At 41.4% G+C, this 25,155-nt stretch overlaps 1 protein-coding gene across 2 annotated transcripts in view; it reads left to right on the forward strand.

Annotated features, from left to right (window-relative positions):
• Positions 1–25,155, forward strand: part of atad2b (ATPase family AAA domain containing 2B) — a 636,500-nt gene that overhangs the window by 4,818 nt on the left and 606,527 nt on the right. For both annotated transcript variants that reach the window (XR_014570787.1, XM_083791050.1), the window contains exons 2-13: positions 3,056–3,219; positions 4,249–4,280; positions 5,214–5,364; positions 8,674–8,773; positions 9,362–9,494; positions 9,847–9,987; positions 10,132–10,207; positions 12,098–12,199; positions 13,172–13,283; positions 14,012–14,127; positions 14,797–14,971; positions 16,661–16,749. Coding sequence is in view for 1 of the 2 variants with exons in the window: in XM_083791050.1 (XP_083647176.1) it covers positions 3,056–3,219; positions 4,249–4,280; positions 5,214–5,364; positions 8,674–8,773; positions 9,362–9,494; positions 9,847–9,987; positions 10,132–10,207; positions 12,098–12,199; positions 13,172–13,283; positions 14,012–14,127; positions 14,797–14,971; positions 16,661–16,749 (1,391 nt within the window). In the remaining variant the exon portion in view is untranslated. The remainder of the gene's footprint in view (positions 1–3,055; positions 3,220–4,248; positions 4,281–5,213; positions 5,365–8,673; positions 8,774–9,361; positions 9,495–9,846; positions 9,988–10,131; positions 10,208–12,097; positions 12,200–13,171; positions 13,284–14,011; positions 14,128–14,796; positions 14,972–16,660; positions 16,750–25,155) is intronic.

A 25,155-nucleotide genomic window follows, 5' to 3' on the forward strand; every position in this document is an offset into this window, starting at 1 on the left:
TGAATTGGTATGTCATAGTCTGACTCACAGATAAGCAAATTAAAAGAAAGAATCCATGGCAATATGAGAGTATGACATGAATGATTTGAAGGTCCACATTTTTAGAAATGCCCAGACCACCAAAAAACAAAAGGACTCTGTATTAAAATTTCATGAATGTTTTTATAGAAGGAAATCACAGAACCCAAATGTGACAAGTCATGTTATTGACCCTTTAAATTAACTTGATGCTATTGAGAATAAAGCTCAACTATTCCTTGAAAATAAAAAGGAATCGTTTGAATTGAACTCGAAAATAATTTGGTCATGGCTTTTGGCAGTGGTGAAAAAAGTGTATTTTTAACACTGATTGTCAGGGTGCAGTGCTACTCCATTTTTTGGTTAGTTTGAGAATGTAATGCTTCATCAGGTTTGAATAATAATTCAACTTCAAATTTCAAATGAAAAGTGACAGCCGTTTTAGCTCGCTAGTGCACTGCTTATTGCAAAAGGCTAATGCTGAGTAGGGATTTGCTGATGTCAGCAATCTCTATATTTGCCGGTCACATTCAGTAACAGAAAAGACTGAATATTTCCTTCCTCCTGCTAAATTAAGGGGGAACTGGGGAGTTTCAGACTGGAACTTACCACCAGGGTGTTTAACAAAGTCGGCTTACTTTCATAAAAAATTTATTTCTATGAATGTTGCCATATTGTTCTTGTAAACTTACATAGTCAGAGTAGAGAGTAGAGTACTATATCGGAGATATTGGAGCTCTCTTAAACTTGGCTTTATAGGTTGGAGCCGGGCACATTAACCGTGGATCTATATTATAATATAACCACTTAAACCTTATAAACTTTGTTTTCTTTTCCCCCTACACCAAATCTTTGACCTAACCCTTTGTCTATTTTTGTCGAATGTTAACCTGTTATGGCATGCCCAGAATACTTAGAATAATTAGGCATGCTAAGCTAGATTCCATGTGGTTAATACTTGAAAGTCAGGAACTTCAGTTTGTGTGAAGGCACCATATAAAGATGAATATATTTAATCAGCAGTGAGTGAAACCAGTTAATACGTATTATACATGTCCTTAAGACCCCCAAATCTTGTTAGATAATCGCCTAATCACAATGATTTAGATAAAAGCAATTGTTTCATAATCAGTCAACTCAAACATTTTCCATAAAGCAGATATACCAGCCTCACAACGCACCATGATGTGACATGTTTGTACGTCTGTAAATATTCTGATGAATTGAAAAAGGTGGACCCTGTTGTAAACAAGCGTAATGCTTTATCAGTGTGTCGTCCACAGTAACAGTCTTTGTAGTGAGTTGTGCTTTCATGTGAAATGTACCCATTCTGCAAACTGTTAATAAATACTTCAATCAATCAATTGTGAGCTTGTAGATTGGCTATTTCCGCTTTTGGTATCAAAGTATTCATATGTCAGTCAGTTCATTGTATATGTTAAGTAATTTGTAATTGCCCTGCGATTCTTCTGTTTATGAAGCCTAAAAGCCAAACATAAATGTAATTTCTCTTTATATGTTCCAATGTTCAATGCCCCAAAACACAGTTACTACATACTATTATCTTTATGACAATTTATCGATAAGTAAATTGTTATGATCATGACAGCCCTACAGTGAGCTTACAGTGAGCTACTTTAAAGCAGCAAGGCTGTGTCAGCAGGTGCTTAGAATGGCTAGTTACAATTATATGGTTTCTTATCTTCATTGTCTCTTGACTGTTACAATTAACATTCTAATAATTTAAATCAAAACAATGTATCACGTTATGAATTATTTGAATCTTTAGGCAATTATTGCCTCACGATTGGATAGGAGAATGTAGAGAGACAGTAACTGAGGATAGATTAGAGAGGCGGTGGCTCAGGGGTAGAGTGGCCGGTAGAACAGCCGGATGAGAGCTGTGAGGTTCCCAGTTCGATCCTGGGCTCCCCCAGAGTTCTTGTCGAAGTGTCCTTGAGCAAGACTGAACGACTCTGAACCCAGAATGGTTTCCTCCGCCATCAGTGTATGAATGTGTGTGTGTGTGAATGGGTGAATGTAATGCACAATCTATGTAAAGCGCTTTGGATAAAAGTGTTATATAAATGCACCATTTACCATTTATAGAGGAAAGACGTGTAACACATGGATCCAGCCTGTAATCATTGCAGCCATATGGTTGGCGTACTATCCACTCACCAATGCCAAGTGTGTGTCAATAATCATAAGATGTCCATTTGGTATTTTATGCTGATGTGTTGGATTCAACCTTCATGTTCACTAGGAGTAGATGTCTGGCTGAGCCACCAGGTGCCACCAGGTTCACCAGGTGCCCCCTGTATTCAAAGAATCGTATATACAGGAAACCAAAGCAATGGTCATGCTTTATCTGGATTTTAATCTCAAATACTGCATTCCCAGATGGTCTGGATTGTACGAAATTTAACATTTTATAAGGCCCGTGCCTTATAAAAAACGGTTATGCCACTGGCAACTGAATTTCTAAAGTTAGTAATGTTAAGTCTGGCCCAGGCCGTAGCGTAACGGTCTGGGCACCGGACTGGTGATCCAGTCGCGGTGTGCCGCGGGTTCGACTCCCGGACCCGACACGGCCTTTACCGCATGTCATCCCCCCATCTCTCTCCCGTTTCCTGTCAGCCTACTATCTGTCCCTTAAAAAATCAATAAAAGGCGTAAGCCGCAAAAAAATATTAAAAAAAAAAAAAAAAAAAGTAATGTTAAGTCTGCACTCTGTAACTTTCATGGACTACTGGGGATTCGAACCCCGGTCCCCCGAGCATGTGCTGAAAGGTTTACCACTGAGACAATAGAGTAGCACATCTGTTTGCGCAGGGAGACATTAAATTTGTATCCTGTGGTAGTGGTCAGACTCTACCACAGGATCTACAAGCTCTAAAGGCCATCATTTGCGAGACACCAGCATGCAACTAAAGGCTTTACTGGCTCACTCAAACCGTTCCTTTTTAAAGTTGCGTCGTTCTGCTCATCTGACTCTCTTGCTCTTCTGACTTTGTGGTTTCCCTCTGTTCTACAGAAAGAACCTAGCAGCGATGTGAGCAGTCCCAGCAGTCCACGGTTAACCCCAGCCACCAAGAAGACCCGTAGACAGATTTCCACCCCCAGCTCTAGTGACACTTCCCCCTCTCCTCAGACCAAGGGTCAGAGGGTCAGCTGGGACCTTCCCACATACCGTACCAGGTAAGACAGCACAGCATTGCATTCACATACCTTTTGTTCCCCCCAGATAATTTGCTCCGGTGTGCTACATACAGTGGTGTCATGCTCGTAGAACGCAGTACCACACTGTGGTACCAAAAATGGTGACGTGCAGGAATGGAACGCGTCTAGAATTTAGACTCTAAATTCGGAACATACCCTGATGGCAGTCTGACGAGGCTCAGCATGAGGATGAGTGCAGTCTGTTTCTATAAGTCCTGCTGTGGAAAACAACCTCTCCTTGTTTGTTTGATGCCGCTTTTAGGTGCGTTACTGCCACCTTTTGGTGGCAGTAACATGTTACTACTACTACTAACATGTTTCACTAGGCGATAGTGAAAACAAAGTGATTTTTTTTTTTTTTTTTGAGGCAACAAAATCTTTCTTTAGATTTCTTTGATTATTAATAATTCAATGCCTTTTTGATTGACTGTGATTAGATTCATGCATGCCATGTAAGCATTTTCCACCACAGTTGAGCTCAGGAGTGCACACTGCATATGTGCAAGGTTATGCATCAAATGCATGACTTTTTTAATCACTTGACAACAATGCAGGTGTGCCAACAGCGATGGCTTGTTGTGAGGCACGCCCGAGTGAGCTACCAGGCCAGCCATTGCCCAAAAATGCCCACATAATCTTGGTTTCATCTAGGGAAGACAAAATAAATATCACATACCAAATGTGGGTCACTCACTGTCACCCAAAAATCACATCCGCTTTGTCCGGTGGTGGACTGAGGATTGTCCTGCACTACTTTTACCATGCATCTTGGTTGTTGTTGTATTCAACTATTTCATTTATCAGTGATGCTGTCAAATTAATTCACCTTATTTTGGTCTAGTCTAGTCTTCCTATTGCCTTCCTGTGGATTACGCTCATTCTCTCTCATGCAGAATTACATTGCATTCCTGCATATGCTAATGTTCTCGCGCTGCTAATGACTCACACTGTGTCCACACTTGATGTTGACTGTTTACTTTACATCATGTCTGTCTGTTTTCTCTACAGGTTGTCCTCTCGCACAATGCAAAATGGCCACGGTAATGACTGACACTTTTTCTTTACACGTTTCCATGTACTGTATTCATAAGGGCTGGGCGATATAGACAAAGTCGAATTTCACAATGCTTTGTTTTGACCAAATACCTCTATCGATATTATGACAATAATATTGAATTGTGAAGATAATAACAGATTTTCTCAGCCGATCTACAAGCTCACGTTTAATAATACATAAATAAATAAAATGTTCCATATCATAATATCCAAAATCCCCAGCGATCGCTAGTGTATACAATATATTTCCCAGCCCTAGTATTCATGCAGTGAATTCATTTGGTGACTATTTAGATACTTCTAAATTTTTAGAAAATCTATTTAGTGAACGGAAATGATGAAAATCTTTGGCTTTTGGGAGGTGCAGTTCTAGACTATATATAGCATTCGCTGGTATAGACAATTTACAATTTAGGCATTTAGCAGACGCTCTTAATCCAGAGCGATTTACAGTAAACGAGAACAAAAAATGTGGTAATGCATCATATACATAAGAATCGTTATCATGAATCACACGTACGCTAAGAACCTAATAGCAGACATGCCTTCAAAAATAATCCTTAACCCATTCTGTACGGGAACCCCTTTTGGTGTTGGCATCATGTCATGCTTTAGCTATTGAAAAATAGCAGATCTACAAGCTCATATCGCGCCACCGAGTGGCGCGATACGAGCTTGTAGGTCTGCTATTTTTGAATAATCGAAGAACGACTGACATTTTTTTAGAATCTGATCTCAGGTCAGAATGGGTTAATCGGACCAGTGTGTGTGTCCAGTGGAAAACCTCGTATGAATCTGATCTCAGGTCAGAATGGGTTAATAATAAAAATAGAACATGGCGTGCTAAATTAGAGCAGCATTGGGGAGAGCCCTTGTTCTGAGATTCTGATCTGAAATTCTGTTGATGCTGCCTGCAGCCCACATGAGTCACCGGGACGAAACGTCAGGGAGAAGCGATCACTCTCACATGAACGGGCATGTGGACACCAGGAGGAGGGGCGTCCGAGTGAGGAAGAGCCAGTTTGAACACCTCAACCAGAGCCTGCTGTTTGACCAGCTGGTCAACAGGTAGGTTGAAACGAGGGCTTTTGCGCAACACAGGGAATCGAGGATAAAAGCAATGTTATAAATATTTGTATTATAAGCAAGCTAAAGCAGCTTCGTGGAGCTGTCCTCATGGGCACAGTACTACTGTATATATTATAGCTTTAGTTTGGATATTTCTTTGCAGGAGCTTCATATACAGGGATTGGTTTGCACTTTGCAGTGTACTTGTTCTTATTTCTCGCAACATTGTCTGTGTGCCTTACTATTACGGGACTGTTTTGCCTTCTGTGACGTGTTTTGATCAATTTTATGTGTCCATGTCAAAGCTCAACAAGTAAGTTAATTTGGCCTCGGGGCCAATTTATTTTCTAAACCATTCGATGTTGGCCCAAAACACAATCAATGGCTAATTTAGGACCTGGAACTTGCAACAAACCTTATATGCAATATATATTGTTTTCAATTTATTTAAATTCGACGTGCACGCAATGTGCACGTGGTATAACAATTGATAGAAATGCCTGTGGAATCAAATGTTGCAGGCACATTCAGAAATGCTTATGTATTCATTTTGTGCAGGCTTCATCCTTGAATGTGGCATTTGGGATATTTAGTTAATCAAAACATTTCATAAGAACATCTTATCTGGAGACAGAGTCGCACTCCTTTTTGAACAAGAGCTCTTTCATGGTTCAAGGTCTTTTAGAACAGATAGAAACAATGTATAATTTCAGGCATGTGGAACACAGTTTTGGTTTGTTTTTTGAATGCGAGACAAGTTTTTCCACACAGTCTCAAAAGGGAAGTTGAAATAAAACGATTTGTTCATCCTACCCGATTTCATCAGCGCAAAGCTGTTGCTGTCCATATCCTATTGCAAATCCTATATCTTATATTACAAATTATTTACAAAATGATTTGCCAGGACAGATATTATCGCTGGCGGGCCAGTTCTAGCCCACAGACCGCCTGTTGCCGACCACTGCCCTATGTTGTCGCTACAACTGCAATATTTGCATGTATAATTATTTTGTTACAAAGCCATTTCTGTTATTTGTAAGAACAAATTTCTTCCCAAAAATAACTAATTTGCCCCACTTGCTTTTGCACTCTGTCCGACTGTTAGCCCTAAAGATTGGCTTTTGATTTGCCATGGTGTCATCAACTCTGAGATTCTTTGATTCTCCATCACTGATGCTGCTGCATAGCTTTCTCGCATCTGTGTGCCAGTCTTACACATTGTTAGGAATAGGAAAGGAGAAATAAAGGATAGAATTAGAATGCATGTTCAAATCACTCAACACATCAATTTTGTCATTTCAATTCAGCCCTTAGCAGCCACAATGCTATCCCTCCAGAGGCAAAAACGTTGATTTAATCGTGTCCTCTAACAGAGAAAAACAGAAAGAGTAAGTGGAACAAAATACATCAGCTTAACTTCAGAGTCCCTGCCTGTAGAATAAAATTAAGGTTCACTTGATTTCTTTTGGCAGACATAAATTGGCGTAGATTTGGACTCAACAAATGAGAGGAGAAAACCCAGGCACTCGCCCTCCAGATGTATTTGTTCCCCAAAGTATTTATATTTGGCTTCTAATTCGGCACGTCCTGTTCCCTTTCTCTCTAAAACAAGGTTGTCAAACTCATTTTAGGTTTTATGCTCCCACAGCATTCGGTGCCATACAGTAGTTTCCCTTCACAAAGTTGTTTCTTATTACAGGTTATGTAGCAAGCATTACTTTTAATTGTGCTCACTATTAACCACTTAAACCTTCTATAGTGAGCTGAGTTGGCTCTAGTCTGTACTTGATTTTCCCCTCTACACCAATCTCTTTGCCAAAAACAGCTAATTTTCAAGCTTAGAACATGTCGCCATGAGATGCATTGTGAGCTTGTAGACGGTGTTTTCGGCAAATGATCCACCAAGGGTAGGGCCTAGGGATGCTAGGGTTCACGTCAAAGGCTACAAGATGATGTGAGATTTTAATTTTGCCTGATTGTTTTGGTAGTCCAAGCAAAGTGTAGTGTTAATAGAATGGGTCCACTTACACTGAACTTCAGTTGGTTTCATTTGGAGTACCGCCGGCACATCTGATGTGTGAATTCCTTCTCGAGCTGAGTATACCTATCTATGTTGTAATTGTAATTATTCCCATGAGCGACATGCACAGATGGGGGGAAATTAGCAGGGTTGCTTTGGGATATTTGCATGTCCCACAGGCCCAATTTAATTTAAAAGGCCTGAATGCTGTTGTAGTATTCCGTAACAAGTTTATTGTGATCTTGCATGTTAATATTAAGCACATTTGAGTGTTCTGTTATAATGTTTGCAAAGAAAATATTCGCACATCCACTTTGTTCACGTTCAGTTACAGATGCGTTGGGCGTTGCGTGACAAATGAAACGATCATGAACAAAAAATCCCGCACAATGCTCTTGCTCAGCATCTTCAAGTTTATTCAAGCATTGACATGGCGTTTCGGTCCCTCTGGACCTTCATTAAGAGTGTTCTGTCATATCCATCAAAAAAGTAAGATCATGAAATCTTCATGAAAGTCTTCTCCTACATGAACAGTCCAATTTCCACACGAAGGCAAACATTTGAAATCAGTCCCTCTCAACCAGCAGGCATCAATGTGGTATGCTATGTTCAATTTGACTGACAAAAGAGTGTTAAATTGCCGATGGTTGATTGCCATTGCTCTAATAGGGTGCAGGGTGCTTATGTACAGCGGGTGGTTAAATGCAGTCTATTGTTTTGTGAGTACACACAACAAGCTGTCGGCACTCGGCACAGCCATGCAACAAGGAAGAGAGAAAGGCAAAAGTCATACTACACAGATATAAATTGTAATAAATCAATCACGTGTACAAGTTAACCCATTCAAAACGTGAACCCCTTTTGGTATTTTAAACATTATGTTATACTTTAGCTATAGCAGATCTACAAGCTCATAGTGCGGCACAGAGTGCCGTGCTACAAGATCTACTATTTTTTTGAAAAATCATGAAAATGTAGTGAAGATCTTTGAATATATATTCTTTCAGAGCGAATGTTTTTAACTCAAACCTATGATTCTGCGGGGTCCATGGAACAACGTATTTTCAGAGGCAAATTACATATAATTCTGGGGGTCCTTGACATGGAGCACCACTGATACAGAAACATGAGATATTTCAGAAAACCGTCGCGATTTAGAAGATTTTTTTTAAATTTCGACGTCAGGCCTAAATGGGTTAAGGAAGGTGATTATGCAGAGTATGTGCGCTATGCTTGTCCCAGTTGTGAGACTGATTGGGTCTTGTGTTTTTTTGTTGCGTTGTGTGTAGCACGGCAGAGGCAGTCCTCCAGGAGATGGACAACATCAGCAGCATCAGACAGAACCGGGAGGTGGAGAGGCTTCGGATGTGGACTGGAGATACAGAGGAGGTGAGTGCCTCCACCTTCACTTAACGTGGCCCACAGGTTAATTTACGAATACTGATATATTATTCAGTTCATAAAGTTCACATAAGTATAATTAAATGCATTTGAATTAAAATCAATAAATGTTAATTTTTCAGGATTCCAATTCAGAAACGGCAACAAAGAATCCAGGACTCCAATTCATATATAGCAAAAATAGCCGATCTACAAGCTCAAAATTCAGTGCAGTGCTACGCGTTTTGAGCTTGTATATCAGCTACTTTTGTGTGACATACTGTAGAATGACGAAGTAGGGCATTCATTTATGAAAAAAGTTAAAATACTGAGATAGAGGTTTCTGCCGGACAGCATATGCAATGTGGCCCTCTGGAGTGAGTGTGGAAATGATGGTGGCCCTCTCTATCCTCAAAGTTACCTGCCCTTGTTCTACCTCTACGATAGGCTGCACACCAGGCGGTACCCCCACTTTCCTCTTGCATAATACAAAGAACCTTGTCTCTGCAAACTGTGGGTGTTTGGTCTCAGAATGGGGAAATGGGGAAAGGTGCGAACAATGAGTGTGACCCTAAAGCTGTGCTCCTCCATTTTCAGGAAAACATGGATATGTATTCCCGGGTGAAACGCAGGAAGTCCTTGCGGCGGAACACGTTCACCATGAACGCGGCGCACCACAAAGCCATGAGCAAGCCGGAGCAGGAGCCAGAGGAAGAGGAGGGCACGGAAGGTAAAATCACCTTCCGTGTTGTGCTGCTTGGAACTGGAACAATTTGTTTAAAATAAATAAACACATTTCAATTCAATTCTTTTTTTGTTACTTTGTTTGCATTTGTTCCATTCCATTGCACTTTTGTAAAGCACAAAATATATAATAATAACATTTTCCCAAACTAATTTCTTTATTTGAGATGACTCAAAAAGCTTCCACCTGTATTATGTAAATAGAATAGAACCATCCCAATGCTGAGCTATTCAAAATTAAGTTGAACACTAGGTTCAACATTATTCTGAATAGCTCAGCATTGGGATGGTCCTATTCCGGCCTCATGGATGCTCTGTCTGTGGTGTCTGTTGTTCAGAATCCCACGGTGAGGAGGAGGAAGAGGAGGATGATGAGGAAGATGAAGGAGATGAAGCAGAAGAGGCAGGAGAGGAGGATGACCGTCCGTACAACCTGAGGCAACGCAAGACCGTGCAGAGATATGAGGCGCCCCCTATTGGTACAACAGCAGCCCACTCTTTAACTTGCTTTTGGGTTTGGTTGTGACTGCCTGGGTTTATGTATTTCACCTCCTGAACCACATTTATTTAGTTTTGGAGACTTTGTGTCCGATGCTCTTCCTCCTCTGTGTTTGCCCCCTCAGAGCCTGTAAACAGGAAACAGAGCAATCCATCACTGTTCGACACCCACAGATCCCCGGCAAGGAGAAGCCATATAAGGTCAGTAGAAGGACTTTTGTGAAATTTCGTAGTCATATATTATATACTAAACAAAGTTCTGTATCCAACCATGCAACGCTTTACAACATCTACCAGGGCTCCAGTCTGCAGTGCTCTTAGTGCTCACAGAAGCGACCATTGTTTTAACTGTGTGAGTTCAAATACATGGGATTCACGCTTTCCAAAGTCGAGGACACAACTCATTATCTGTGCACCGCACCTTATGCATAACAACCATCAATCATCCTTTTGTGGTCAGGAGGATAGTTGCAGACTACCTTACTCTCACCAAGCCTACTGCCCAACCAGCAGTCTCACAATCTCACATGCACTTTATAAGTGACAGACAATAAGCAAAACATGTATATTTTGACTGACTATGATAGCAGCTGATGACTTTTTTTGTGCCAATTAATTTTGTAGCTAGGTAAAGACCTTTCAATGGCGACTGTGTGAGCATTGTGTTTTGTGCCAGTGGTGGTAGCCAGGCATTTGTGAGGCCCGGTCACTTGATGCAGTATGTTTAATTGGTGGCGGGATGTGTTGAGCGTATCACTTGCATTTGCCCAGTGCAAACTGGAAAATGCTTAGAGAGAGACAGACAGAAAGAAAGAAAGAAAGATGTATTGAAGCAGAGACTGTGTGTCACGTGTGTGAGAGGGAGAGAGAGAGTGAGACTTGCTAGCGCCACGGATGCAAAGACTTGCCAGCGCCATGGATGCAATTATTTTATGGAAAGTACTCTTTTCTGGCAAAATAATGTCGCAATTGATAACATGACAGACATATTTTTATGTGCAATGGTTGATATAGCTCCTGCAGCGAGTTTTGTGCGATGGAAAGAGAGAGTGATGGTACGTCAACTGAAACACCTCCACTTTATAGTTGCAATTATTTTATGGAACATTCTCATTTCTGGCAAAAGAATGTCTAAATGTCAAATGTTGCAGACGAAACAAAACTCACTTGTAAAACCCTGCGAGTTGCAGAAGTATGTTCAACAACTCAAAGAGCTGCATTCATTACAGCATCAGTCACATTTTTGCGAGGAGTATGCTATAATGTTATAACGTTGTTCATTCCAGTACGACAGTGTGTCACGAGCTAATGTTTCTGTGCAGTGTGTTTGGAGAAACTTTAAACACGAGACGTCACCTGACCTCACCCGATCTGAGCCAGACACTGTCGGATGCCAGGACAAGACTGCTTGGTCTATTAGAGACCTTTTAGACTCTTTACCATTATATTATCACTGAACAATGTTCAGGGAATCGGGTTAGGATTTGGGTCCGGTGTTTCCCTCTTCACCTGTAGCAGTATGCAACCGGAGCAGGCTGTCCAATGTCGGACGTGTTTACACATTACTGGAAAAGTCCGTTTTTAGGGGCGTGGTATCTGAGTAGACGCACGCATTGGCTGTTCCCCTCACAGAGTGAGCGAGAGATATGAGGTTGAAATGTGATAAAAAAAAAGAATCTGCAAACTGTTTGACATGCAGACTCTAATGCTCCGTTGGAATTACGTGCGGATCCCGTCTGTTGCATGTCATCATGTCCTACCTAAGTCGTTCTAAGTCGGACATTTGCATTCTCAGTGGATAATGTCTAGATCACAGCGCGAAGCGTTGTGAGTCTATTGTGAGACTATTTTCAGCATGCAACCAACCAAGTGTGAAAGTACTTATACTGGATCTTGTCCAGTTGTCCACTAGTCCCTAACATTTTAATCCGTTTTTTCTTGTTTCAATATATTTAGTCTTCATAGCTTCATACTGTAGCTTAGTTTTCATTTAGTTTTCGTCAGTGAAAAAAAGGTAGTCGACGAAACATTTTTCGTCATAGTATTAGTCGACGAAATCAACACATTTCTCACACCTCTCCTCCTGTCCAGGGTGAAGAAACACGCCATCCACAGCAGCGACACCACCTCGTCTTCTGATGAAGAGCGCTTCGAGAGGAGAAAGGGCAAGAGCATGACCCGGGCTAGGAACAGGTGACAGCATCTCTCTCCTCTCTTTTTTTTTTTTTTAAGATATTTCTTTGCGGCTTACGCCTTTTTATTGATTTTTTAAGGGACAGATAGTAGGCTGACAGGAAACGGGAGAGAGATAGGAGGATGACATGCGGTAAAGGCCGTGTCGGGTTCGGGAGTCGAACCCGCGGCACACCGCGACTGGATCACCAGTCCGGTGCCCAGACCGTTACGCTACGGCCTTGGCCCATCTCTCTCCTCTCTGCTCTCTTTAGCTCACTGAAACAGTCAGTTGCTGTTATTTATAGCTTTATCTGGATAGGACTTGGGATGTTGTGAATATGTGGTCAGCGATTCGGTCAGCTAGCAACACACCACCGTTATAGACATTAGTGAGAAACTAGCTTACTAACATGACTACATACAGCTGTACACACAAGTCAACTCAATTATGTGCCTCTGGACTTTACACATGTATTTATTTATTTATTATTTTTTTTTTTTTTTAGATTTATTTTTTTGCGGCTTACGCCTTTTATTGATTTTTTTAAGGGACAGAAAGTAGGCTGACAGGAAACGGGAGAGAGATGGGGGGATGACATGCGGTAAAGGCCGTGTCGGGTCCGGGAGTCGAACCCGCGGCACACCGCGACTGGATCACCAGTCCGGTGCCCAGACCGTTACGCTACGGCCTGGGCCCACATGTATTTGTTTAATTGTAGTAATTTAAGTTGCCTTTGCACATCATTTAAATATCTTTTTCAGAGTGTAGAAGTAGGGGGTGACTGGACCAAAGTAGTGGTTCATGAACAACTACTTTGTAGTTGGTTTATGACATTCCACTTTTCATTCATACAAAGACATGGAGAGCAGGCACAGAGGGGGGGAAGACATGCAGCAGAGGCTTCACGCTGGATTTGAACTGGGGACATTCATATGTGGTTGACTGATTATCCCCTACAGCCTACGTAACAACATTCTGTTATTGACCAGGTGTTTGCCCATGAACCTGTGTGCAGAGGACCTGGCGAGCGGCGTGCTGCGCGATCGAGCCAAAGTTGGCGCCAGTTTGGCCGACGTGGACCCCATGAGCCTTGATAGTTCAGTGAGTGCACGTATAACCCATTCTGACCTGAGATCAGATTCATTCGAGGTTTCCACTAGGACACACACTGGTCTGATTGAACCCATTCTGACCTGAGATCAGATTCTAAAAAATGTCAAGTCGCTCTTCGATTTTTCAAAAATAGCAGACCTACAAGCTCGTATCGCGCCACTCGGTGGCGCGATATGAGCTTGCAGATCTGCTATTTTTAAATAGCTAAAGCATAACATGATGCCGACACCAAAACGGGTGCCCGGTCAGAATGGGATAAAGCAATAATGGATCACAGAGATCATGTACAGCAGCGGTCACGCGGCACAGATTAATTCAATGTAGTGTAACTGCATAATACAAATTCATATGATGGCTTAACATAAAAAGTAAATGCAAGTATATAAATAAACAAGGCTGTATATGGCGATATTACTTTTAAGAATTCATACAATTTACAATATAGTCATTTGGCAGACACTCGTAGTCCAGAGCGATTTACAGTAAGCAAGAACACAATATGGTAATACATCAAATTCATCACAATAGTCATCATGAATCATACGTTGGCTAAGAACTGTGGAATATCTATATAATGAAACTATACTTGCTATGTCTACTGTACATAAAATGCTATTTATAGCCTTTGCATAGGCCTGTAAGGTCACTGAGGCTAGGGCAAGTGCTACGGCAAGTGCTATGGGATTCATGACTAATGTGTGTGTGTGTGTGTCTAGGTGCGGTTTGACAGTGTGGGAGGTCTCAGTAACCACATCCAGTCCCTGAAGGAAATGGTCGTGTTCCCTTTGCTTTACCCAGAAGTCTTTGAGAAGTTCAAGATCCAGCCTCCCAGGTGAGAAGAGTTAACACGAGACGCTAGTTGCTGTTGCCGTCAAATGTTTGACTTTAAATACCTTTTCATGTTTTCGGACAAAAGTCTACCCTTTTTGACATGGTGTCGTGATCAGAGCCTGTGTCTCGGGGACACTTCCGTTCTGTGGTTGCTTGAATTGGAGTCTGAATGGAATGTTAAAGGCCAAGAACATTTAGACATAAAATGATTTAGACGAGAAACAGAACTGTAATTCCAATACAGAACTACAATCTGGTATACAATATGCGTTAGGATTGCTGCATGCATCAACCTCTGTGCTATAACGACGATGAGAGTACACAGTTAGCTGTAGCCTAACTCTCAGCTATCTTCTTCAGAGGCAGTTACAACTGCTCTGAATGCATCCCATCAACAATACCCAAGCTATTACTTTCGAGCCAGGAGCAAATTGGTTTCAATTCAATTTAATTTCAAACTCCATTTTGGTTTGGGAACGACATCAGGCTTAATATTCGGCTATACTCAACCACGAGCCAAGTACCATGGCCATTAAAAGGTCTTTAATCCTAATTTAGAAGAAGTTTTCCTTATTTGAAGTACAGCTGGCTTTGTCATCATCCGAAGACGGACAAAGGTGAGAGGAGTGCAGACATCTCCATTTTCCCCCTCTTTCTCTCTCCCTCCCAGAGGATGCTTGTTCTTTGGCCCCCCGGGGACAGGAAAGACCCTGGTAGCGCGGGCGCTAGCCAATGAGTGCAGCCAAGGAGACAGGAAGGTGTCCTTCTTCATGAGGAAAGGAGCCGACTGTCTCAGCAAGTGGGTCGGTGAATCGGAACGCCAGCTACGCCTCCTCTTTGACCAGGTGAGTCGGTGGAGGTCAGAGCTACAATGGATACCGCAGCCTGCCCAGATTTCAGTGCACGATTATTATTATTCTATTATTAATATCTACTGTAACTAATTCATGGCATTCATTTTCAGTGAGAAAATCCAATAATAAATAATACTAATAATAATAAACTACTGGGAGCTTAACAACGGTGTGAGGACATCCAACCTTCTTTCTGAAAGCTATTTGTAACTCTTGGGTGGGAGTAACTTGAGATTTAAACAGCTGCCTTTCATGCAGAAGGTTGGGGGTTTGAACCCTGCCTGGGGTCGACATCAGCAAGGGCATGCGGTCGCAACGGGTTCCTAATCAAATTAGGGTTTATATCTGAGCCAAGTCTCCTGAGGAGGCGCGTCTGATGCTTGTCCTGGACAGGGTATATCCGGACGTAAAAAAAAAACCATCCACTCAATCGTCTGCCCAGTTTGCTACAGATTTACTGTATGCTTCTAATTCTTGGAATAAAAAAGTTAAATATATTGAAATCTATCTGTCACTCTTATGATTTCCTTTTCATGTAATTACATAGAGCGTGCATATAATACAGTTTATTACATCACGTGGTTAACACCCCGAGCGGCATAAACAGAGTTCTCCGTCCTATCAAATAGTAGCGCTCGGCGCGGAGATTAATAAAAGGACGGAACTTTATTGATATCATAACCGAGCGCATCGCTCCACAGGCTGGGAGCACCTGTTGGGCAACATTCGATGTCATTTCCGGTTGGGGACGTCAAGTTGGTAGTGCTGTCGCCTCACAGCTAGAAGGTCCTGGGTTCGATTCCCACTGGGGACGCTGTGGGCACTGGCGGCGTGTTCCCTCCTCCGCGTCATCAGTGCCCATACCCGAGGCGGGGGTTGGCGATAGGGCCTTTCTGTGTGGAGTTTGCATGTTCTCCCCGTGTCCCCTAGGGTAGATACCCTCACAAAAACATGCCGTAATCCTGGTCTCTAAAACTACCTCCCCCTGGCCAGCCGGGGCGCCTGATGGAGGGGAAAGGAACTGGTCGGAATAACGTGTCCCTTCCACGCGCTACGTCCGGCCGGGGAAATTCCCCTCTGTCGGGTGAAAAGAAGCAGCTTGGACTCCTCATGCATAGAAGGAGGCATGAGGTCAGTCCGCTGCCCCCCCAGGTTGGCAGAGGAAGTGTAGCGCCCAGGATTACATTAGATAATTGGCACTGGGTGAAAAGAAAAACTGGGTTACAAAATCGTGGGATAAAAATTTAATAAAAAAAAAGAAAAAATAATGTACTGCAAAGGCCTGGTTCTCATGCAGTTCCTGAGGCCATTGCCCCTATGTAATATTAATTTAATAATAATAATAATAATACACTTAATTTATGTATCAGAACTTTTCTTAACAATGTTACAAAGTGCTTCACAGAAAACGAAAAAACACGAATTATTGTGGCCCCTAGTGGAAGAGAAGAGAGAGGTTGCACTTTTGAATATTCTATTGCAATATGTCATCTTGTGGACAATCTGGGGTGTTATTGATTTTCTGACTTGGTTATACAGAGACCGTTGGCGGATTCATCAATATATATTGATCATTGCTCCCACTGATAAAGAGCTGGAGATAAGGTTGAAAAACAGAGTGGCGTGTGCTATTAACAATATGAAGTGGTTTGAGTTATTTTTTTGGTTTTGTTTCATCAGGCGTACCTGATGAGGCCATCCATTATTTTCTTTGATGAGATTGATGGTTTGGCTCCGGTTCGCTCCAGCAGACAGGACCAGATACACAGGTATGGCTGATCTCACCGTGACTGTTCACAGCCAACCTCTCACTCTCACTCTCAATTTTCTATATCTCACTTTTCCGGTAATAAGAGGAAGCGGAAGAAAGCTTCTCATCTCTTTAATCATTACACAAACTGTTACATATTGTAACAGTGTTTGTTGTTTTTTTAGTAGCACTAGCATAGAACATTCGAGTTATAATTCTTTACAAAATAGTGGGTATAGTATTTATGAAAGTATCTGTTACAATAGTTTATTATTAGTAGTAGTTATTTTTAGTAATGCTTTTTTTGTTGTTATTTAGATTGGACTACGTTATTGCAACAGTTAAATTCAATAAAATGAAAGGAAGGATATATATATATATATATATATATATATATATATATATATATATATACTGTATATATATATATATATATCTTTTTTTTATATAGTGGTAAATCAGTAGTCGATTCTTTAAAAAAAATCTACACTTCTTGATTGTTCGATTAATAAAACAAAAATCTATATAACTAACACCTACTGTAAGAAATTGATCGTCCTATATGGGACAGGACAGTGTAGAGCAGACAGACAATTGAGAGAGTTAGAAAAGCCAGGTCTTCAGCCAGAATTGAACAGAGGACGTTGCAATTATGTGGTGGAAGCACTATCTGGTCTGTTTGCCACCAGCATGCCCGGGTATATGTCATGACTGAAGTTGGCCCTTTATTTTCTTCCAGTTCCACAAAAGTTTGTTCCAACTGTTCTGTAGGTATCTGTAGATTTACTTTTCAAGGGCATACTAGAGTTTCCCATAGGGAGAGTCAAGTAGCAAGGAATGGAATAGTGCATATCTATGAGTCTTCATGCATATTCAGTCATTACCCAACAAACTGCACTGTGAATTTTTATACGTTTGCAGTGGCACAGAGTAGACTGCTGCTTAGAATTGGAAATTCTCGCCAAAAAAAAAAACCATGACTGGATGAAATAAAAAATAAATGAAGGAAAGAAATGCAGATTTAGTTTGACGGTTGATCAAAGAGCAACAGTTACACGTTAACATTTAGTTTGGACTCATTCAACTGAACTACATCCAGAAGAATACCCTGTGCTTGGGAAACATTGCATTGTTTACCCTACCCCCAAGGAAACCGACACAGTTGAGGAAAGGGGTGGTTTGAAGTGTAAAATATAATATTGAAACTTTTTAAACAATAGAGAGAAATATCAAATATGCATGCTGGTACATACGTACTAGATACCAGCATGCAGGGCTCCAGACTAACTTTTTCACAGGTAGCACTGGTGCCACCTACCTTTTCATTTGGTAGCGCCACCACAAATTAGGTAGCACAATTTTTTTATTTGTATAGCGTGGTATTAATACATGATCTTATCATGCCCCCACATAGGGCGCCATTTATTTATGTAGTGGTTTCCACCATTTAAGGTTTGAATCATAAAACCCCCTTAAATAAAGAGTTGAATAATGCTCTTGTCAAGTAAAGTTTTATTAAAAGCTTTCATAAAAAAACAGGGTTCAAATACAGCTTTATTTTTTATACAGCGGCTAGACCAAAATCAGCTTCATCAAAAATACCTTGTGACGCGTTGTGAACTTGTAGATTTGCTATTTTTGAAGAATGTCTGACTATTTTCTCAGAATGTTCACCTATTATGACTTTGACCTATTGTGACTAGAATAATAATAATGAATAATAATGCAAGGTTCATGTGGTTAAAGACTAACAATACGAATATAAGAAGATCAAAAAGACATGATATGATACAGTGAAAAATGGGTTACAAAATCGTGGGATAAAAAAAAAAAAAAGACATGATATGATATGAGCAAACAAGCAAAAACGAATGACATAATAACAAAATAGAATGGTTGCAAGTTGTGACTTGTTGCATTGCGAATCATTGATGTGGACTGGGCTTTAGCCTTTCATGTTCAGAGGTAATTCTTGAGAAGTTGAGACTATCGGGGGAGCTTGGGCAAAAGAATCCCATGAGTCTTTCAGATTGACTTGAATGAGCCCTTGTGGAGCATTAATGCTCTGAGCCCTGCTGATCACTTTGACTGTTCATCAAATGTGCCTCTGTATGTACAGTATGTACAGTATGTAAAGTCGGCTCTTCGGTGCTACTGAAGATTTCTGACGAGCCGAAATCATTTCGGCACTACAGCGCCGAAACAGCGTTAAAATAGGAGTATGAACCGGCCCTTAGTGTCGAAAGTGTCCTTGAGCAAGACTCTGAACCCCGAATTGCTCCCGATGTGCAGGTTGGTGCCTTGCATGGTTTCCCCCGGCGTCGATGTGTGAATGGGTGAATAATAATAATAATAATAATAATAATAATACATTTTATTTATAAGGCGCCTTTCAGGGCACTCAAGGTCGCCGTACAGGTTAAAAACAGTACAAAAACCGTTAAAAGCAGAACAAAACACAGCTTGTAATGCACAATGTAATGCACAATCTCTGTAAAGTGCCTTGGATAAAGGCGCTATGTAATTCTTTTTTTACCATTTGTAGATGTATGTAATTGATATGCATTTGGCCCCCATCTAAAGGTCTTTGTCAGAGACCCCCGAGACGTTTTTGTAAAAGTCTAAATTATAAATGTGTAGACTTTTTCTAAAATGTACAAAAGAATAGCCTAACTACAATTCTTAAAAAAAAAAATATATATATATATATATATATATATATATATATATATATATATCTGGCGACCCACTGGAACCGCATAATGACTCCTAGGGGCCCCTGCACCACACTTCTGCACTATCTTCACTGTGAAAATAGCTGATCTACAAGCTCACAATGCATCGTGTTGTGACACGCTGTGGGCTTGTAGATCTGCTATTTTCGCAGTTTCATCAATGAAGTGAAAACAAACATCACTTAGTCTCACAGATTGATGGCCGTGCATATGCTGAACATCCACCATTAGCCCATGTTCCAAGGTCAGTTCTGTCTTCGTAGACTGCACAGTTCCTGCCTTCATCATTATAAGGCCATCCACTGCCCCAGTACCTGCACAATAAACAATGTATTTATTTAACCACATCCACTCAGTCACTCAAATAAAGTGCCTTTGATAGACTTTGATTACAATGAAAAACATGTCAAATGTCTCACTCTGTTGTCAGTGGTGTTCCATCCACCCACGTCCATCTGCCCTGAGTCCTGGTCAGACCAATCCATGATGCACGAGTCCTCAATCCGCTGATGAATACCTGATTATTTGTACATGATTTTGAATCATCATTAATTCTATTCAATACACTTCACTATAATGATCGACACGCACACGCACGCACGCACGCACGCACGCACGCACGCACGCACGCACGCACGCACGCACGCACGCACGCACGCACGCACGCACGCACGCACGCACGCACGCACGCACACACACACACACACACACACACACACACACCCTTCACACACACACACACACACACACACACTAACCTGTTCTTCTCTACTGTTAATGACCACCATATCAGCTCCTAGACTCCGACACTCGTCTCTACCTTCCTGCCATGTTTTCGGTCCAGTAGTTCTGTAGTAACAGCTGCGTCCAAACTTCTCCCATCCACTGGGACACGTCCTGTCTACAAACATCAAACAGGAGATTTTTACTTCAATTTTTACTTCAGTACATTTTCAATGTACTGAAAATCTATTATAACACAGTAAACACACATAACACATAATAATAATAGTAGTCAGAGATGTAGTGGAGTGGAGGGTAGAACTATTCATCTACTTTATCAATGGTGTTTTCTACTCCATACATTTACTCAAGTAAACATTCCTGGTATTTGTTTAGTAGTATTTCAAGTTTGCAATGGGCCTACTTTATACTTCTACACTTCACTACTTCTCAGAGGCAAATATTGTAGTTAGTTTTGACTCCACTACATTTATGTATTTATTTTATTTATACCATTTTAATTTATTTTGTAACTTCTCTCACCTGCTGGCTGTGTCTTCAGCTGGTTTACTTCACGTTGAAGCTGGTCCTTCTCCCGGTTCAGGTTGCTGTTGAGGATATTTATCTGGGTATAATCCAGGGTCAGGGTATCATAGCTGGACTTTAGCATGTTATACTGAAGCACCAGGGTGTCGTTGGTCATGCTGTTACTGCAGGGTGAACGATCTGCAAGGACAGAAATGGATGACACAGACAGTTATTGCTACTGTTCATGATTAGGTCAAGCATCTGCGTGGACATTTTTGAGTGGTACAACCACTCCTACAACCAGCAATGTCCGTGTACCTGTGTGTAGACCTGTGTGTAGTCATGAGCACGAGTGGTGTGCGCATGAGTATGTGACTTATTAATACCAGTAGGGGGCGCCAGAAACAGAGAGAGGGGTATGCTGTGCTGAGAGAGAGAGGAGGGGGGGGGGAGAGAGGGGAGTTGCACCACTCGGTTCACACAGGTGTGATTTTATTTGAGAAGAAGAAAAAACTCAATGTTGTTAATATTATTTACGTGCATTAAATTGTCAACACTAGGCCAATTCATTCATCATCTGTTGGGAATTGATTACATGAAACGGTCACCCGTGCGCCCAGTCCCAATGTTTGTGAACAAATAATTACACACACACAAAAATAAATTTAAATTAAAAAGAAAAACATTTTTTTTACAAGTTCTGGGTTAATACTGTGGTGGCCTTAATACTTGTCGCATTTACAAAAATTTCAGGCAACAAACTCCCTGAGTGAGTGATGTGGTAGTTTAGTGAATATATACTCACAGTGCACAGTCTGGGCTATGGTCACACCCATCAGTATAAGACACAGCATCCCCAGACACACAGCAACACCCACAACAACTCTGAAAGGCCTCCCTGTTAAGACAAAAACAAGATCAAAGTAAATGCTGTTAGCTAAACCCAACCGGACCAAAGTACTTTGAAATGACGTCTAAAATCACTTCTATAACTGTCCTCGGCCTCAACTCTCCTCTGTCTCACATTCTTTGTCAAGACTGGAAAAGCATAAAAATATATGTAGACATCTTTCAAGGATGAGAGGCTTGAACTATTGACAAGTTAATAAATGGTAACTATCATTTATTACTGATTATTACTCTCAGAGTCCTTGATTGGTTTAATGAAAATGGCACTTATCATGATTCATGATGTAATGATCTTGTAAATTATGTACTTAGTTAATTCAGTCAGAGAACTCACAAATGGACATAAGATGTAATGCGAGCGTGAATGCTCTTTTATCTTAGCATTCGGGGCTTTGCTACATAATCTCTCTCTCTCTCTCTCTCTCTGTCTCTCTTGCACACACACACACACACACACACACACACACACACACACACACACACACACACACACATGCATGCACACGCACACACATGCGCACACACAAACATATACATACTATACTGTAGGAGAAGGAGGGAGGGAGATCAGTTTAAATCTTTGAATCTATGGTTTTAAAAGGTTAAAACGTGTTTGTATTGGTGATTTTTAGTCTTAGTAATAGCAATACCAGACGGCTTCTTCTTGGTGCGTAGATCTCCATAGACGGCATCGCCTATCTTGTGCAGATCAAGACTCTCATAATGTCCTTCTTCAGTAGTTCTTCTTGCAGTGACGGTGGTTTCATTCTCGTAGTCTGCATCGTCTTGGTCTCCATGTTGGACCTCGATGTTTTCAGAATGCCTCGCTACAGCCATCTGTACCTTTATGACTTAAATTCTTCCTGCAGGTTTTTGACCTCTTCACAACACACTGAGTTCCTATATACTATCTTCACTTCCCTAAACGATGACAGCACTGTTATTTTCATAGCTCACACTGTACCCACACACACGCACACACACACACACACAGTGTGACTAAGACACAGAAGTGGTCAATGTTATCCTCAACTTCATATTGACATCTGTTGTCCAGATCATATCTCACAGCAGGGCTGCAGGGCTGAATCATTCAGCCCCGCGGTAGTCCAGTCATACACCCAGCCAGGCCACCCTATCCATATACCCACACGCGTGTACGTAATCGTATATACGATATTACCGTTAAAATGTCATATTCTACATTTTAAGTGTTGCAACACTTATACATACACGCACGCACACGAGTGGGGATTGGAAAAACCATAAAACCTGGGTGATCTACTCTACTGTATGCTATCAAATTGTATGTTTATTCACGCAGCATAGTACTGTACAGTTACAACTTTGAGAACCAATGGTGTAGTGACGGGCCCTTTTGGTGTTTTAAGAATTATGTAAGGGCCGATTCATACTATTTTAGAGCCGAATAAAAGTCGGTTCGGCACTGTAGAGCCTACAATGTGACGTCATTTGAGGTTCGGGGGGGGGTGGGGGGGGGGTGGGTACCGTCCTAAAGTCGGCTCTTCGGTGCTACTGAAAATTTCTGACGAGCCGAAATCATTTCAGCTCTACAGCGCCGAAACAGCGGTAAAATAGGAGTATGAATCGGCCCTTATACTTTAGCTATTGGAAAATAGCAGATCTACAAGCTCATAGAGCGGCACCGAGTGCCACGCTACGAGTGCCACGCTACGAGCTTATAGGTCTGCTATTTTTGAAAAATCGTGAAAATGTGGTGCAAATCTTTGAATATATATTCTGTCAGAGCGATCGTTTTTAACTCAATCTTTGCTTCATGGGGGGTCGCTGGAACAACATATTTTCAGATGGGGGTCGACGGTCAATTACATATATTTGGGGTCCTTGACATGGAAAAACCTTAAGAATGACTGACATAGAAACAGGCTTTTCAGAAAACTGTCAGGATTTAGAAGACTAAATGGGTTAAAAGCGTACCGGACTGCATCGCCATGATATGATCTACCGCACCACGGATATGTCAACATGAAGTCCAAATGAGTCATAGTTCTCTCTTTTTGTATCTTTTGGTCATCAGTTTCCTCCTTTAAGTGAAAGAAAAGTAGTGTCAAAATATCTTATGTATATTCGGTTTCAAAACAGGCCGTATGCGGGTACACATGATCACAGGGGTGACGTGACATTGTAATTGGCTGGCAACATTAGTGCGAGTGGCCTATGTAAGCGACTGTGGCAACCACACTTTCTAGTTATTTTTATTTTACTTCCACTGGATTAGTCTTTAGTCTGCCGCATTATACCTCCCACAGTTTTGACTGTACGCACTTGAGCCATATGTCAAATTGACCGGAAAGATCGGGAATCGTGTGCTTGTATTTTGTTGTATAGTTGTATAGTTTAATTGATATGAATTTATTAGTGAATTAAAATTTCCCATTGACATGAATGGGAAAATGCAAAAATTCACATTCAAGTATTTCTTCCTCTGAGACTGTGAGGACTATAGTTACAAAACTTGGAGGATAAATTCATAATTACCACTAAAATTAATTAAAATTATAATTTTATAGGTCGGCCTCATGGTGGCGCAAAGTTATTTTTTCCCTGGATTCCTTGGGTCATGACGCATCTCCCCATATAGGCCACGCCCATTTGCGTCATGATAAATTTTCCGCCATTTTGAATTTGATCCAAAACACACTTTTTGCTTTTCCTCCTACAGATTTTGTCCAAATCTCACAGAAATCAGCACACATGATCTCTGGACCTATCCGATTAAAACACCAACTGCAGAATTTTGGTAGTGCGTATCGTTCGGCCGTAATCGTCTTCCGAAGTTAGTAGAAGGGGCCTATATCACAAAAAATGCCATAAATCACGAACGGAATGTCCAATACATCCCACATTTGAATCACATGTCAGGGGTGGTTCAATCAACCAAGTTCTAAAAGCATTTCCATTTTCATCCATAGGGGGCGCCGCAAATGTGAGAAATGTAACCGTTTGTCGCAAAAACATGGCCAAACCTGGCAACACGGAGGCGCTGCGTGAAGTAGCTGCCTGTTACAGCAGCTCCAGTGTTTTAGAGTTTTAGCGTTTTAGCATATTTTACTGTTTTATGTTTGTTTTTAGCTTGATGTTATAGCAGCAGTATAGTTTTTAGCTTGTACCTGTCTGTTGTGGACATAGTGACACACACACTATGACTGTATACTCAAGGCGACAGCTGTTAGCCCTGAGGAAACCGCACATGAACTACAAACGGCAGAAGTTGAACTTACCAGCTGAACTCATGCGACGATTTCGGGGCTGCAGAGCGGGCGTGAGACGGCGAACAAACAGACGAAAGTTTAGACCGTGTCTGCCGTCCATTGTCATGGGGAACGTGAGGTCACTCAAAGCTCCACATAGGATGGATGAGTTGGCGGAGCTGGCGAAGTCACACTGGGAGTATCGGGAGTGTAGCCTGATGATCTTCACAGAGACATGGCTGCATAAGGACGTACCGGACTCCGTGGTGTCAGTCAATGGATTCGTGACTGTTCGAT

The sequence above is a fragment of the Protomyctophum parallelum genome (genome assembly GCF_964188405.1).
Source record: "Protomyctophum parallelum genome assembly, chromosome: 19".
NCBI lineage: Eukaryota > Metazoa > Chordata > Actinopteri > Myctophiformes > Myctophidae > Protomyctophum > Protomyctophum parallelum.